We start from the raw sequence: 17,365 nt of genomic DNA on the forward strand, positions 1-17,365 counted from the left end.
GCTGCTTCACATGTTGAGAATATCTAGGGGAGACCGACAAATCTGGAGAAAGTCATGTCTCTTACACTTTAAAAATAAAATAAGTACAGATATTTCTGCGCTAGACGTGCCCGAATATGGTATTCAGGGGTCGAAAGAATGGCAATCAAGCAAATCATTGGGATAACCAACATGTCGAACACATTCTTCAATGTTGACGTCCATGTCCAAGTGATGAATGATGATACTGTTTAACAAAGACTGAAATCTACTCAACATGTAGTTTAACATCTCTGCAGTGCACATAGTAGGTTTTAGTCCTCGCATCATGAAGAGGGAATTTCTGATCCTATTCATCCCAATTTTTTGTAAATCAGAATTATAAACCCAAACTATCGTCAAGTGGGGTCATGAAGGAACCCATGTATGCAGTGCGCTAATTTAAATTTCCATGCATATTGATGCTCATTTTAACCATTTATCGTTTACACTAGAAGTTGTAGTGTTATTCACATTGTTAATTATACTTCATTATATTTTACTTTTAGCAGCTGGCCGTTAATTGTTCAACTGTGTATTAGCCTTGGCACTGAATGTTGAATGAGCGAAAACTGGAGTGAGGAAATACCTGAAATTGTAAAGGAACGGGGATTTGAACGTTGTCCCAGAAACAAGGATAGAATGAAGCCTGTGAGGAACATTTTAAAGTAAGGGTTTCAATAAAACAAAGCGGTCTCAGCCGACAGTACTGACTGATGCATTGATAAAAACTACTTTGGAAATAGAAGGTTATGTCACGTATTTAAGAGACCAACTATTATTACGAATTAACGATTAGCCAAAGACTGATCAAAATACAATTATCACTGCGAATTGCACAGAAACAACAAGAAGAGAAATGGGGGCAAAAGGACCCCATGAATGCAGATTGCATTTTTAAAGCAGTTATGCAACTGACTCCCTAGAAAATACAACTTCATGTCTCTTTCCTTTACTCGTTTGAAGTCGTACTAACATCGATTTTCAGTGATGGTCGAAAGAAGAAATAAAAGCATCAATCAATCAATCAATCAATCAATCAATCAATCAATCAATCAATCAATCAATCAATCAATCAATCAATCAATCAATCAATCAATCAGTACTGATCTGCATTTCGGGTAGTCGCCCAGGTGGCTGATTACCTATCTGTTGTTTCCCTAGCCTTTTCTTAAATGACTGCAAATACATTGGAAACTCATTGAACATCTCTCTTGGTCATTCCAATCCCTAACTCCCCTTCCTATAAACGAATATTTGACCCAATTTATCCTCTTGAATTCCAACTTTATCTTCATATTGTGAACTCTCCTACTTTCAAAGACACCACTCAAACTTATTCGTCTACTAATGTCATTCCACGCCATCTCTCCAGTGACAACTCGGAACATAACACTCAGTCGAGCAGCTGGTCTCCTTTCTCCCACGTCTTCCCACCCCAAACTTTGAAACATTTTTGTAACAGTAGTCTTTTGCCACTCAGAAGAGCTTATTTCTGCCAGAGTGCCTTAAATCCCAAATGATACATTTTCAATATTTCTATTTAGACAATATATTGCGTGCATTCTTATATCACAAAACAACAACGTGTTCCAAATCGTCTTATAACCAGTAACAGTGGTCAGAAAATAGTCAGAATTGCTGCTGCTGATGCAGCTTCTTTCAATGATGGGAATAGCAGTAAATTATCAATACTGAAACATATGGATGTTGGTGTTGGGAAACGTGCTAAGAGTGCACGGGGTCAACTTGAATTTGAAAGGGTGAGGTCAACAGAAAAGCGTCTTTGTGAGTCCACCAAGGAGGCAAGCAGGACAAGGAGAAGGCTGAGACTCGAACAGCACAACAAAAACATCGAGAAGGAGGGCGCAATATACTCTCCTGGAGCATTTTAATGAAGTGTGAAAACAGTATTTTTTGCTTTACTTTTAAAGCAGATTCCCCGAAAGTTGCTAATTTGTTTACAAAAACATGATAACTCTCACATTTACCGCTCAAATTCCATGAAACGTTGCAAGTACATTACCTTATACCGGTTCTAGAGGATGTACTAAGATAATTACAAACAATCCGAAAATCAATGAAATATTGGTAGATGTATGAAGGAAAAATCAGAATTTTAACCTAACTGAAACTTAAAAATATGTAGAAATTTTAGTAATAGTCCCACACCATTCGTACTAGTTTTTCCCCGGCTACATGTCGTTTGCTACTCAGAAAACAAAATTAAAACTAATATCATGAGTAGTTTTGCTGAAATCATGTTTTTGTGAGATGTTATCATAAAAAATTGGATAATTTTTCTTCATAAATATATTCATCATACTACCAAACAAATTAATTTATGGACAGTAAACGCAATTAGAAGGTCTCCTTTGTTGGTTTACAAAATTTCATGCAGTTACATTGAAAAACAACCTAGATAGAGAGTTTTGAATCGTAACAATGCAGAGATGGCTATGAGCCCCCTTGTTTGAGTGGTTGTGAGAATAATGTTTGGTTCCTAAGTTTCTTATATTTTAACTGTTCTTTTGCTTCAATATATGTGACACCCATTTGGTTAATCCCCCAACTCGCTCAAATCACGTGATTTCAGGCTTTTCCATGAGACTCCTTGTTTTATGGAAGAAGAACCACTTCTTGCCAACAGACTATCAAAATACATTTGAAAACGTTGTATGGTACATGTTATTGAAAGAGATTGCTTTTTCTAGGAATGTAAACTTTCGTAACATTCTCGACTCACCTTCGCCGCATTCGTCTTTTTCCGATGTTTGACATCCGCACACTGCCACAGCTACGGGACTGCTGTCAGCCGAGTACCGACCTCAAACCTGGATGACGTCATCGACTCTACACTCCTCATGGACGTTCTTGGAGTTTCTAGTAACCATGTCTCATGATTTCCCCCGTACCTACCCTGTCCAACTGGCCCTATATAAGCAGCACTCTTTGCCTGCTACCTCGAGGCATTCTTCGGATGTTGGAGTGAGAGAATAATAATAAAATAACTAACCACCCGCCACATTTTCTAGTAGGAAATCTATTAAATTCAAAATATACTTTAATATAACAGACGTGAGATGCATTGAGGTAAACACAGCAGCAAAGTTGCTTGCCGAATGAAACCACACAAGCAGTAGGGCATCCAATAAAGGGGAGGAAGATAGAAACGTTAAATTACTTTTAAATAAGCTGGATACTATTGAACGGCATCCACATGCCTTGGCTGAGTTTCGAGCCACTGCTATCTTGATGAGAAGGCAGACACACTCCCACTCGGCCCCAACTCTTGTGACTATGACAATTACATTTTCTTACAATGTGGACTTATGAAGTATGCGGTTGTATTTCTTTGAAGTTAGTTTTCCAAACTGTTCAAGAATGTCAATGGAATAATTTGGATAATTTCTATGATTGTACTGATATGCATTTATTTGTGACCTGTCTTTTTTCAAGTAGTCTAGGTAGTTAGTAATGGATACCAACGCTCAGACAAGGGTATAAATGAATGTTACGTCGCGGTGGTGATGGCGGTGGTGATTTTAAGGGGATATAAAGCGGTATAATCATTCCCATGCCTAAATGCCTCAGATGTAACAAGCAGCCCACACGATGCGTCAGAGTGGACTGTATTTAACATAAGTACGGTAAGTGTGCTAAAGAAGAATAAAAAGGATTATAAGAAGCACCTTCAAATATAGAAAGCACTATATCGATGCTATTAAATACACTGACTGACAGAGCAAATGCAACACCAAGAAGGAGTGGTCAGAACTTTATGCCAATTGCAGGGTAGACTGACGTCACTGAGGTATGCTCATGATGTGAAATGCGCCGCTGTGCTGCGCACGTAGCGAACGATAAATGGGACACGGCGTTGGCGAATGGCCCACTTCGTACCGTGATTTCTCAGCCGACAGTCATTGTAGAACGTGTTGTCGTGTGCCACAGGACACGTGTATAGCTAAGAATGCCAGGCCGCCGTCAACGGAGGCATTTCCAGCAGACAGACGACTTTACGAGGGGTATGGTGATCGGGCTGAGAAGGGCAGGTTGGTCGCTTCGTCAAATCGCAGCCGATACCCATAGGGATGTGTCCACGGTGCAGCGCCTGTGGCGAAGATGGTTGGCGCAGGGACATGTGGCACGTGCGAGGGGTCCAGGCGCAGGCCGAGTGACGTCAGCACGCGAGGATCGGCGCATCCGCCGCCAAGCGGTGGCAGCCCCGCACGCCACGTCAACCGCCATTCTTCAGCATGTGCAAGACACCCTGGCTGTTGCAATATCGACCAGAACAATTTCCTGTCGATTGGTTGAAGGAGGCCTGCACTCCCGGCGTCCGCTCAGAAGACTACCATTGACTCCACAGCATAGACGTGCACGCCTGGCATGGTGCCGGGCTAGAGCGACTTGGATGAGGGAATGGCGGAACGTCGTGTTCTCCGATGAGTCACGCTTCTGTTCTGTCAGTGATAGTCACCGCAGACGAGTGTGGCGTCGGCGTGGAGAAAGGTCAAATCCGGCAGTAACTGTGGAGCGCCCTACCGCTAGACAACGCGGCATCATGGTTTGGGGCGCTATTGCGTATGATTCCACGTCACCTCTAGTGCGTATTCAAGGCACGTTAAATGCCCACCGCTACGTGCAGCATGTGCTGCGGCCGGTGGCACTCCCGTACCTTCAGGGGCTGCCCAATGCTCTGTTTCAGCAGGATAATGCCCGCCCACACACTGCTCGCATCTCCCAACAGGCTCTACGAGGTGTACAGATGCTTCCGTGGCCAGCGTACTCTCCGGATCTCTCACCAATCGAACACGTGTGGGATCTCATTGGACGCCGTTTGCAAACTCTGCCCCAGCCTCGTACAGACGACCAACTGTGGCAAATGGTTGACAGAGAATGGAGAACCATCCCTCAGGACACCATCCGCACTCTTATTGACTCTGTACCTCGACGTGTTTCTGCGTGCATCGCCGCTCGCGGTGGTCCTACATCCTACTGAGTCGATGCCGTGCGCATTGTGTAACCTGCATATCGGTTTGAAATAAACATCAATTATTCGTCCGTGCCGTCTCTGTTTTTTCCCCAACTTTCATCCCTTTCGAACCACTCCTTCTTGGTGTTGCATTTGCTCTGTCAGTCAGTGTACATTGTTGTTCGGAAAGGTCTTTGATTTATTTTCTGCGGATACGCATACAACACAAAACGGAAGTTATGCAGCCCGCGATGCAACGTTGTCGTAGGAATTGCATACATGATATAAGTCAAGGCGCTGCCTTACGTTACTAGACATGAATGGTGTCCTTACTGGTCTTTGGCCTTCCCGAAAATTTCAATTTATACCGTTGCACGAGGTGAGTGTTCATTCGTCCATCACTATTTTGTAACATAAGCTGAATAACAGTCAATGGCGAAGTTACATTTGGAACGTCTGACACATTCGATGCAAACCTAAGGCTAGACTTCAGCTCAAATCAATACCAGTGCAAAACGATAGGGTTTTGAAATATGTGTGTCACAATGAAGTTCGTGTAGACGTATTCAAATATTTGTCAGTTTCAAAGCACATGAAATTAAGATTATAACGGAGATGAAAATTTGGTTATAATTGCTTCTACTTATTTGTACGGGCAACTGATTTCACTAGTGAATTATGCCAAGTTGATTTCCGGATCCGTTTTGACGGAAGAGTATCTGTTTGACACAGCTGAACATGGCTTTAATGGGCGTCAACATTTAGAATTCCTAAAGAAAAGTCACACCTGGTATCTCGATTGTCCAATCAAGGTTTGTCCTACTTCATTCACCCAGCACTCTACTGTCACAGGTATAGCGGGAAGTCAGGCAAATGCGTGCGGGACACCTCCCCCGCAGAATTGCTGACACTGCAAAAAAGTAGTGATGGGATATTCGATTCATATTACTGAATCGATTCATTTGATTTAGTTCACGTTACTGAATCGATACAGTGATCCGATTCACGGCACATTACAGTCACCGTTCCTATTGCATCTGCGTAGTGTGTATTGATAAGACAGCAGCAACAACATTCAATGCTTGCTGCTGCCATCTGGTTTTGATTCTGTGAACTGCTTTCCAGTGCGTCATCCAGCTTTCAGATTCAGGTTTTTCCTGCAGCCTCCGCTTCACATGAAGTTTTGATGTTACAAAACCTTTCACCCGCAGTAACAACTCCATCAAATGTGCTGAATTAGAAGTATAAATGTATGTATTCGCAATAACTAGCCAACATATTAAGCAAAGTTAAAATAAAATACATGAAAGTACCTATCTAGTATATCAATACCTCATTATACTAAGGTACAGTACAAAAATTACGTTAATAATAATAATAATAATAATAATAGACACAACTCAAATTTTCTACACAGACTTGTGATTTTTCATATTTCTCAGAAAGTAACTACGACACTAAATACAGTGAATTAGATGTAAAAATGTGTGTTTACAATAACTAGCCTACATATTAACATAAAACAAATGTTAAAAATGAAATGCATGTAAAATTACCTCTCCGGTACATCAATACTTCCTTATTTACAGTACAAAAATTACGTACCGATTATTATTATTATTATTATTAAAATTATTATTACATACACAGTTAAATATTCAACTATACTCTGCTACCACCATCTAATTTAAACCTGGAAAGTTGAGAAAACAGTCAGTCTGAGTCCTCAGGGCAATTGTCAGAGAAATTGGTTCGATTCCCGGCTCAACCGGCGGTTTTAATCGCCTGTGATTAATTCCACTAGCTCGGCGGGGGGGGCTGTGTGTATGTGTAAGTCTTAACACACTTGTTCATACAGAACGTATCGCACTACAATCAATCACAGAAACACCTTAGAGTGAATACATACTTCCTCATAGAGTTGGTTTCATAAATGGCATCTGGCCGTAAACCTTGGCTAAATACATACAAATTGTCGTCCCCAAGTAATTGCGAAAAAGTCAAGAAGAAGAATAGGAAGAGAAGGAGAACATTGTCAACAAATTAGTGTCACTGTCCATTAAGTTACTATATAATAAAGCATTACTTACATAATTTTCTTCGTGTGAACGAGTCATTCGGGGAAAGAGGATTTTGTGGAAAGGAAGTTCGAGGAAATATCCTCTCAAGTGAATGGATTCAGGTGTTTTCCTGGGAATCCTCAAGACCTTGTAAAATAACTATCACAATAATGACAGGCTTTCATTTTGAATCTTGTCTTTCAAAATTCAGAAAAGTAAAAATGATGGTATTCCGTGGTTTCCTATTGTCACAGCAGGAAAATACTAGGGGTATACCTTAATCAAGGCCGAGATCGCTTCCTTCTCACTCCTAGAGTTTTCGTGCGACGTAAGGACATTGTAAAAAAGAATGCGCCGCTAGGTGATTCCTTAAGTCATTTAGTGTATCTATTAAATGTGATATCGAAATGCGTATTGAACAACATTTTATTTTAAAACATATGTTATAAGAAAACACTTTTTGATTATTACAAGGAAATACTGGACTAGTTTAAAAAATGCAGGACCGGAGAATTTCGTTATTCGGCAAAGAGAGTTGGACGTTGGAGAAACAGGACGAAAGGAGAATGGAAGCAGCAGAGGTGCGAGTGTGGAGGCGGGCAAACAAGGCAGAGAGAAAATCAAATGTTGAGGTGTTCAGAGAGATCACTGCTAAGTGCAATGAATGAAAGAACATATATTGACCGCAGGATACGGCATGCAATTTTCCTTCTCAACACCGTGGAGGGGAAGAGAGGAATAGAACGGAAACACATGATGGGGTTCACAAAATGTGAAGATTTAGAGAAAAAAAGATGAGAAATGGACGAGACCGGCTGCAACGAAGAAATGGAAGGAAGCATTTACTGTATGAACGAATTGCGTTCTCAGCACATAGCACAGAAACTCTGTGACTAATGCTCCATAGTCAGCGAATAATTTGAATAGAGGTCTTGGAATATTTCTCTCCAGAGGGACTGTCTAACGCGATATTCCTTAAATAATTTTATTTATTTATTTATTTATTTATTTATTTATTTATTTATTTATTTATTTATTTATTTATTTATTTATTTATTTATTGATCAGTGGCGAAGTTAGGGCTCGTGGCCTCCTCTTATACTTTAGGGTTGGCACAATTCAGGAAACGTGGGCATCGTTTCATCTTAGCCTTTCTTTCTTTCTTTCTTAATCCGTTTACCCTCCAGGGCTGGTTTTTCCCTCGGATTCACCGAGGGATCCAACCTCTACCGCCTCAAGGGAGTGTCGTGGAGCAAGAGACTTTGGGTCAGGGATACAACTGGGGAGGTGTTGGTGATTATTGTTTTAAGAGGAAGTACAACTAGGTAGCCATCCTCTGTATAACACTAATCAGAGAGAAAATATGAAAGGGTTCCGAAACTTAGAAAAATGAAGATATGGGCCAAAGAAAGAGAAGGATCACGAAGGGCGTGAAAATGGAAGACTCCCCTGAGTTCGAGTGCTCTAATAGCGCCGGGGTCGGAAAAGAACAAGAGTTCACTAAGAAAGGTCGGATACGAAAGATGAAAATGAGGAGCCTGGCACAAGTAAGTGGAAGCAATACTAAGATTCAGCTAAGGACACCGTGGTCGCGAAACCACGCTCCCAAATTGAGAGTCCCTTCGGCCTCTTTTATTTGCCTCTTATGACAGACAAGGGATAGTGTGGGTGCTATTATACCGCCCCTCCACCCACAAGTGTAAGAGGGGAGGACGACCAGTACCTCGCGAAGTCGGGCCCTCCTACTATGCTGAACAGGGGACTTGTGGGGGAATTGGAAGATTGTAAGGCATAGACAGGGAAATTGGAAGGAAGCGGCTGTGGTTTTATGTTAGGTACCATCCCGCGGTGTGCCTGGAGGATAAGTGGGAAACCACAGAAAACCACTTCGAGGATGGCTGAGGTGGGAATCGAACCCCTCTACTAACCGTCAGTTGGCCCCCCGGGGATGAATGGACCCCATTCCAGCCGTCGTATCACATTTCGTGGCAGATCCGGGAATCGAACCCGAACCTCTGGAGCTGGCAGGCAATCACACTAACAACTACACCACAGAAGCAGTAAGTATATACTGCTGAACTATCAACTCTGCTAGTGACGGTACAAGAAAATCACGACAACGATAGGAACAGATTAGATTGGCAACTTTCTATCCCAGGAAGAGAGAAATTGTATGAGGAGCCATTCAGGTCCTACCTTTCCGATGCCGGTGACCTCTCTGACGCCGATCCTTCGCAGTAACGCGGGTGGAACAGGAGGAGGGGACTGGTGTATGGCAGCAGTGAACTCTGTGAAGGACGCGTCCACATCTTCTGTGCGGTGCTTGTGCTGAGGGGATGTCGAAAGGTTGAGCTTCTGCGCCGCCCTGAAAACAAACATGTCATCGTGATTATCACACCAGGTCAAAATGCTTTAGAAAATATCGGGCCATTTTACAACAAAATATTTTAAATGACGGAAGAGGTAAAAATGTACTCGAACTGAATATCCCAAATTAGCGCTATTACTAAATTTCATAAAAATGCACAGTTGTAGCCCTTCAGGCAACCAATTCAATGTTCAAGACGTCGTAGGGGTATGAGTTACAAAGTTTAGGTCAATAAAATAAACTATGAGAATATATTCTTTATTTATTCCTAAAAATAACAGTCCTTTTCTTAATACTCGTTATCCGGTCGATTAGATTAGCAGTTTGGCTTTTTCTACCACTACGAGCGCTAATGTGAATCAATGTATTGTTTCACTTCAGCACCACTACGAGCGCTAGTGTGTGTCAATGCAGAGTTTCGCTTAAACCCTTATAACTACATTCAGTGCGGTCATTTTTTAAAAAAATAGAAAGACGCCTGAGGGTATTGAACCATGGAACACATTAGAGAAAGAATTATGTAAATAAGTTAATTTGGCTAGGATTTGAATATAATAATAATAATAATAATAATAATAATTGATTTAAGTCCCACTAACTACTTTAACGGTTTTCGTAGACGTCGGGGTATCGAAATTTTGTACCGCATGAGTTCTTTTATGTCCCAGTAAATCTACAGACATGAGGCTGGTGTATTTGAGCACCTTCAAATACCACCGGACTGAGCCAGGATCGAACCTGCCAAGTTGGGGTCAGAAGGCTTGTGCCTCAACCGTCTGCTTGAATAAAAACGAAAACGAGCGATTTCGGAACTGTATTTAGACCGAAAATGGTTTTCATTTTTTATTTTATTTTATAGAGCTCCCCAGGACTTACAATTTGAAAACTTTCCCGGCCTGTATCCCTTCAACCTTCGGCACAATTGAGAAAATTGCTTAATTTTACATTTTTTGTTGTATGGGGAGCCTTTCTTTGTCTGCTAAGAGATGTCTTCAACATTGAAACAGGAAGTGGGAAAGTCCCGGGGCTTACTTTTAAGTGTAGTGATGCAATTACTAGTGCGTGTATCTGTGGTGGTGCTTGTCTGGTGTGTCGCATTAAGGATGTGTGTATTAAGACGAACAAAACCACGCAGTCGCCGATACGGAGGTTATAACGAAATGTAGTCAAAATCCCTGCCTTCGCCGTGTATCGAACCGAGAGCTCTCTGAACCTAAGCCGGGTACACTGAGCATTCTGTCAAGGAGCAGGATGATTATTATTACTTGGAGAGTATTAACAGCTGTATATGAGCGATAGAGGCAGCTGAGGAGTAGCAGTCCATAATGTCCGCCTCTCGGGCATGGCGCCCGTCAAAGGGAGATGGAGTGCATTCCACAGGTGCTCGACAGCCAGTTGCAGGTTAATTAGCAGTCCTAAGGGCGAGCAGCTTGATATTCGCAACAGCAGAACCATGTGAATATGTTAGCACGCGGTCAGAGTTCACAGGTACTTGGTAGGCCATAACGTACGCATTCTCAGAAGTTTCTTAATCATTGTCATCCTTCTCCAAAAATAACGCGTTCGGATCCAGATGATGTCTCTTTTGTAAACTACAGTCAACGGGTCATCTCCCAAGAAGTTATTATAGTAGAGCATGCCGCACCTAAAACGTAATCACTAGAATTGTTACTGTGTGACAAGACGGTCAATTCATCCTTTAAAATGCTGTCGAGCTGTCGACAGAGCCACAACTGTACTGAGTCAGAATTCGTCGTTTGACATAAACCGATGTCAACTTCCTTCAGTTCGAGAATGGGGCAACAATCAACGCACATCGCTATGAGGACATCATAGAGAAACTGAGGCGTACCATAAGCGGGACATGTTTTCGTACGACATCATGCTTCTTCATAATAATGCCCGTCCACACACGGCCAACTCTGTCAGGAATACGCTTCAGAGATTTGGGTGTGGAAATTCGTGAATAACCTTCCCACAACCAAGATCTCTCTCCATACCAATTTTCATATCTTTAAAGAGCTCACGTGGACATCAGTTCGCATCAGATGACGTGTTTAACTGGATATAGATGTGCTTCCGTGCACAGCCCACCAGCTTTCTCAAGAATGAGAATGACCATCTCATCGTCCAGTGGGATGAATTAATGACACGTTAAACAAATAACGTCTCTAAAAGGTCAGAATAGTTTCACAGATCGTTTTAGATAATACATTCCCTTAATAATGAAAATCCAGAGCCTTTTTCCAGTCATTCGCTCGGGTCAGGAATGGAATGAATGAAGCCCCATCTACCGGCGAGGACGGGAATTGTGTCGGCTGCCGAAGCCTATCGCACTCCTCTGGGGCAATGATTAATGACTGACAGATTAAATGAAATGATAGTGGAGAGTGTTGCTGGAATGAAAAATGACAGGGAAAACCGGAGTACCCGGAGAAAAACCTGTCGCGCCTCCCCTTTTTTCCAGCACAAATCTCACATGGACTGACCGGGGTTTGAACCATGGAACGCAGCGGTGAGAGGCCAATGCGCTGCCATAATAATAATAATAATAATAATAATAATAATAATAATAATAATAATAATAATAATAATAATAATAATAATAATAATAATAATAATAATAATAATAATAATAATAAATATAATAATATTGGCCTCAGCTACTGTGTGCAGACATTTGTATTTGACACCATGCAGCTTGCCTCCATGTCAAGTTTAATGTTCCGTTTTAATCAACCAGATGGCAGGATAAAACATCTCCGTCTTGAGCAATATACAGCTGAGTTTTAATTAATTTTGTCAGACACACACGAAATGTGTCATTAGAGATATTTACATGACGACATCGTTCGACATGGAGTGTGGAATGGACTTCTTTGCCACCTTCAAAAATCTGCCGTCCCTTGACGTGGTAACTTGTTTAAAAGAGATCCAACACATTCCCTAATTCATTTACTAGATAAGTTTGGATCTCTTTCAGCAGATGTGAAATAATAATAATAATAATAATAATAATAATAATAATAATAATAATAATAATAATAATAATAATAATAATAATAATAATATTATTTGCTTTGCGTCCCACTAACTACTGTTCCGGTCTTCGGAGACGCCGAGGTGCCGGAATTTAGTCCCGCAGGAGTTCTTTAACGTGCCAGTAAATCTACCGACACGAGGTTGTCGTATTTGAGCACCTTAAAATACCACCGGACTGAGCCAGGATCGAACCTGCCAAGTTTGGGTTAGAAGGCCAGCGCCTTAACCGTCTGAGTCACTCAGCCCGGCCAGATGTGAAGTAAATGTATCCAATAATAAAGATAAATTTTAAAGGGGGACGTAAAATTTTAAAGGTCACAGGATTTTCAATTTCGGTTTGTGTCTGTAGGCCATCGGAACCCGTCGACAAGCAACCCGCAAAGCGAGCAAACACCACATAGTTGGGAGACAAACGGACAATGAGTGGAGTTGCAACGAGATTGTAAGTAAGATGATATATCTCTTCACATGATTATGAGAGTGTTTAGAGTTTGTAATACGAATGTAAAGGAGAGGGCGGTAAGTCACTTGTAAGACCCTAATTAGAGTATGATTCCAGTGTATAGGACCCACAACAGGATTACTTGACACGAGAACTGGAAAATTTCCACAGGAAAGAAGCACGATTTGTTCTGGGTGATTTCCGTCAAACAAGGAGTGTTGCAAAAATATTTCAAACTTTGGAATGAGAAGACTTGGGAATAAGCAGGCGAGCTGCTCAGTTAAACAGTTCGGGGCTGTCAGTGGAGAGACGGCTTGGAATGGTCATAATATGAAGATGAAGTTGGAATTCGAGAGGACAAATTGGGGCAAATATTCATTTATAGGACGGGGAGTGAGGGATTGGAATAAATTATCGAGGGCATGTCCGATAAATTTCCAACTTCTTTGAAAACATTTAAGAAAAGACAACTGATAGGGCATCTGCCGCCTGGGCGACTGCCCTTAATTCAAATCAGTGACGAATTTAGTCGAATGCTCATTCCCGTTTACATTTACTTTAAAGTAAACAAATAATACATTACATTTGTTTGCTCGTCGTGACGGGTAATGCCACCTTGTGGACGTAGGTGACAGCAGTCCAGACCAATAACTCTACAGTTAACGACAGTGTTTTGTTGAACGCGCACTTTAGCAAGTTAAAGTGTAATTTGTTGCAGAACCATTAGAGCCACAAAGAAAATGCACATGAAAATTTACATTTTAAATACACCTGCTGAGCTTCACTTTTTGATGGGACAAACCATCTGCCCAATGTTTCGGATTTTAGCGGATAAAGCACGCGGAAGTTCAGAAAATACCTACATCGTAATGGCCGCCACTTTAAATTAGTCTGTGTTTGAGCTGAGTATACGAGATATGTCCATACCAAATGTCAGCTCAATTATTCCAGTAGTCTTGGCGTTATTGAGCGAGAAATAAACAGACACCATCACATTGTAAGTTTTTGTAAGAATTTGGGAAATAATATGTTTCCAAGCCATATTTTGAAATATATCATAGTCATGTGGCGGATGGCCAGACGTGGTATGATTTCGGAGATCAAACAGACGTCATTTAATTTTAGCATCATCATCATCATCATCATCATCATCATCAACAACAATTATTATTATTATTATTATTATTATTATTATTATTATTATTATTATTATTATTATTATTATTATTATTATTGAGACGATGGGATAGTAAACGGCTAGGATCGTGAAGGAAGAGCCATGGCCTTAATTAAGGTACAGCCAGCATTTGGGAGGAGGGAAATTGGGAAACCACGGAAAACTCTCTTCAGGGCTGCTGACAGTACGGTTAGTTTTGAAATAAACGATAGAAATCAGTCTTAGCAACTCAATCAAGAGATAATGATGTTAATTCTTTGCGTCACACTATCTATTCTTGTGGTTTCCGGACATACCGAGGTGCCAGAATTTTGTCCCGCATCAGTTCTTTTAACCCGCCATCGGTATCGTTGTTAGGTAGTCCCTAACAAAAACATTCCTTATTAAGAAAAGTTTTTTGGTTTAAGACTCAAACTTTTCAAACTCCAGGTATTCTCAAATGAGTTTATGAGTCACATGTTTTCCTACGTTACGCAATGATTCACGCACACGTGTCACGTGGAGGAGTGGGGGAAGTGCGTTCTGTCTGGAGTGTTAGTCCGCGCCTCGCTACGATACCGGTCGCGTCACAGGCAGTGTTAGGAGCATTCTAGCCTCGATACGTTTGGCGTCACAGTTTTTGCGCATTCCGTGCTAGTGTAATGTTTTAGTAAACAGTATCACAGTGAAATTATATGGCTAATAGGCCTAGTGAATCTCTTATTTTGAGCTGGATTGAAGAATCTTGCCCTGGAAATCGTAAAGCCACGTCTGTTGAGAAGTGCTTTAGTCGATATTCTGTCAATTGGTCTCAGAAATTCCATCAAAAATATCTTTCGACAAGAACTTCCCGTCAGAAATGCGACACCAGCAGCCCCAGGTAAGTATTGCTAACAGTTCTCACTTCCACATTTTTACAAGTATCTAATTGGACACTTTGTAAAACTTGTTTATAATAATTACAAAAAAATCTATGGTGTTTACTGTATATATTTTCAGACGTTCCGGGCGGAAACCAAGATGTACCTACTCCCAGATCGAAAAACCGATTTACGTCAGCTCGCTGTGATGCGTGCAAACGCTCAACGTGCAAAGAGCACACTGGACTAACAAAAGTGGTATGCAGTGAATGTTTTTCGCAAGAAGTTGAAAGAAATGAGTGAACAGGACAATGACTCAAAACAATGAGGTTTACAAATCATGTTAACATTTGTTTTGTACTGTAATAAGTATTTGTAATGCCAAGGATTTTTGTTACTTTTCATAATATTTAGTAATAGTTATGTCAATTTATATAAATAGTTAACATAAAACCAGTCTGTTAAAACAAAATTATAATTACCTTCTAAAAGAACGAAAACAGTGTACGTGTCGAAATTGTAGCAGCAAGTATTTAGGTAATAAACAATTGTGGATATATGCAAATATGTAAGTATATATACTAAATAACCAAATACTAGTATAATTTATTCAAACTGCCGAGAAGAGCTCGTATAAGAACTAAAATCATATACCAAGCCGATGTTAGGGAGCTCCTATACACGCTACCTCTCGCGTAAGTGCGGACAACGATACCGATGGCGGGTTAACTGCCAATAAATCTACCGACACGAGGTTGACGTATTTCAGCATCTTCAAATACGACCGAACTGTGCTAGGATCGAAGCTGCCAAGTTAGGGCCAGAAGGCCAGCGCTCCACCGTCTGAGATACTCAGCCCGTCTCAGTAAAACGATATAGAACATTTATGAAGACAGATAAATATCGTGAATGCTACGGCAGCCGTCAGTTTGTTATTCAAGGCCATCTGTTCGGCGCGCGAAGAACTGTCCAAAGTTCTCGCAACATTCTATATTTCAAGACCTCAAGTGTATTAGGGACAGCATCATCGCAGACTTCGTAACTATCATTTACCGTTGTGTGTGTCTGGCTCCATGGCTAAATGGTTAGCGTGCTGGCCTTTGGCCACAGGAAACCCGGGTTCGATTCCCGGTGGGGTAGGGAATGTTAACCATTATTGGTTAATTTCGCTGACACGGGGGCTGGGTGTATGTCATCATTTCATCCTCATCACGACGCGCAGGTCGCCTACGAGTGTCAACTCAAAATACCTGCATCTGGCGAGCCGAACTTGTCCTCGGACACTCCCGGCACTAACAGCCATACGCCATTTAAATTCACTTATTTCCGTTATATGTATGGGAGGAAATAAGTAGAGAAAAATAATTCACCAGGTATTAATACATGTACATTAAAATGTGTTCAGTTTAGACTGTCAATGTTGTCTATATTAGACCGGTTTGATGTTGCTTTCCTTGCCACCCTTTCCTTTTCATTTCTACTTAACTACATCTGCTCTAATCTGCTCATCATATTCACGCCTTGGTCTATCCCTACCGTTCTTAACGCCTACACTCCCCACAAAAAGCAACTGAATAAGTCCTGGGTGTCTTAAGATGTCTCTTATCATTCTATCTCCCATTGTGGTCAAACTTATCCAAATCGATCTCCTCTCACCAATTCGATTCAGTATCTCTTCGTTTATGATTCGGTCTACCCATCTCCTCATCAGAATTCTACTGTAACACCACATTTCGAAAGCTTCTATTCTCTTTCTTTCTGAACTGGTTATCGTTGATGTTGATTGAACTTTAATATACTGTGTCTTGTGGTAACGAGATGAATGTCTATCAGTACATTTGTAATTAAATGTTCTTTCTCTATTCTTTTTATGCTTATTATTTTTATTATTAAAGTAAGCCCTGAAGCTGGTCTTCCGTGGTTTTCAATTTTCTCACCAGACTAATACTGGGGATGTAAGTCAATCAAGGTCGCGGCCACTTCCTTTTCACTGCCAGACCTTTCCTCTCCCATCGTCCCCATAAGAACTATCTGTGTCGGTGTGGCGTAAAACAATTGTAAATACATAAATAAATAAATAATAGTAATAGTAGTAATTCGAGGCTCGTGTTGCTGCCATAGTAAGAGAGCCAACAGATGTGTGATAAGACAAGCGGAAGGAACATTTGTTTGTGTTGCTCTTTGACAATTATAAAGGGAGGACGCTAAGCCACATTAGCATCGCGCTTTGAAGTCGTCTAATGTATTTTTATAAGGAACTGGGAGGGATCTTTTAGAAGTCACGGTCAATTTACGCTGAAATACAACAAGTTTCTTCCTAGATTAAGATATATTTCATTCCAACATATGTTCATAATCTTAAGATTTGTGTCGTTTATAAATATCTCCAGTATCGCACTTCTGCTTCGTTATTCCTAGTACGTTCACATTAACATACAGAA

At 40.9% G+C, this 17,365-nt stretch overlaps 1 protein-coding gene across 1 annotated transcript in view; it reads right to left on the reverse strand.

Annotated features, from left to right (window-relative positions):
- Window positions 1-17,365, reverse strand: part of LOC136881161 (kinesin-like protein CG14535) — a 195,978-nt gene that overhangs the window by 156,224 nt on the left and 22,389 nt on the right. Inside the window, exon 3 of the mRNA XM_067153824.2 lies at window positions 9,253-9,421. Within this exon, the coding sequence (XP_067009925.2) occupies window positions 9,253-9,421 (169 nt within the window). The remainder of the gene's footprint in view (window positions 1-9,252; window positions 9,422-17,365) is intronic.

This window comes from Anabrus simplex, chromosome 9, assembly GCF_040414725.1.
Source record: "Anabrus simplex isolate iqAnaSimp1 chromosome 9, ASM4041472v1, whole genome shotgun sequence".
Taxonomy (NCBI): Eukaryota; Metazoa; Arthropoda; class Insecta; order Orthoptera; family Tettigoniidae; genus Anabrus; species Anabrus simplex.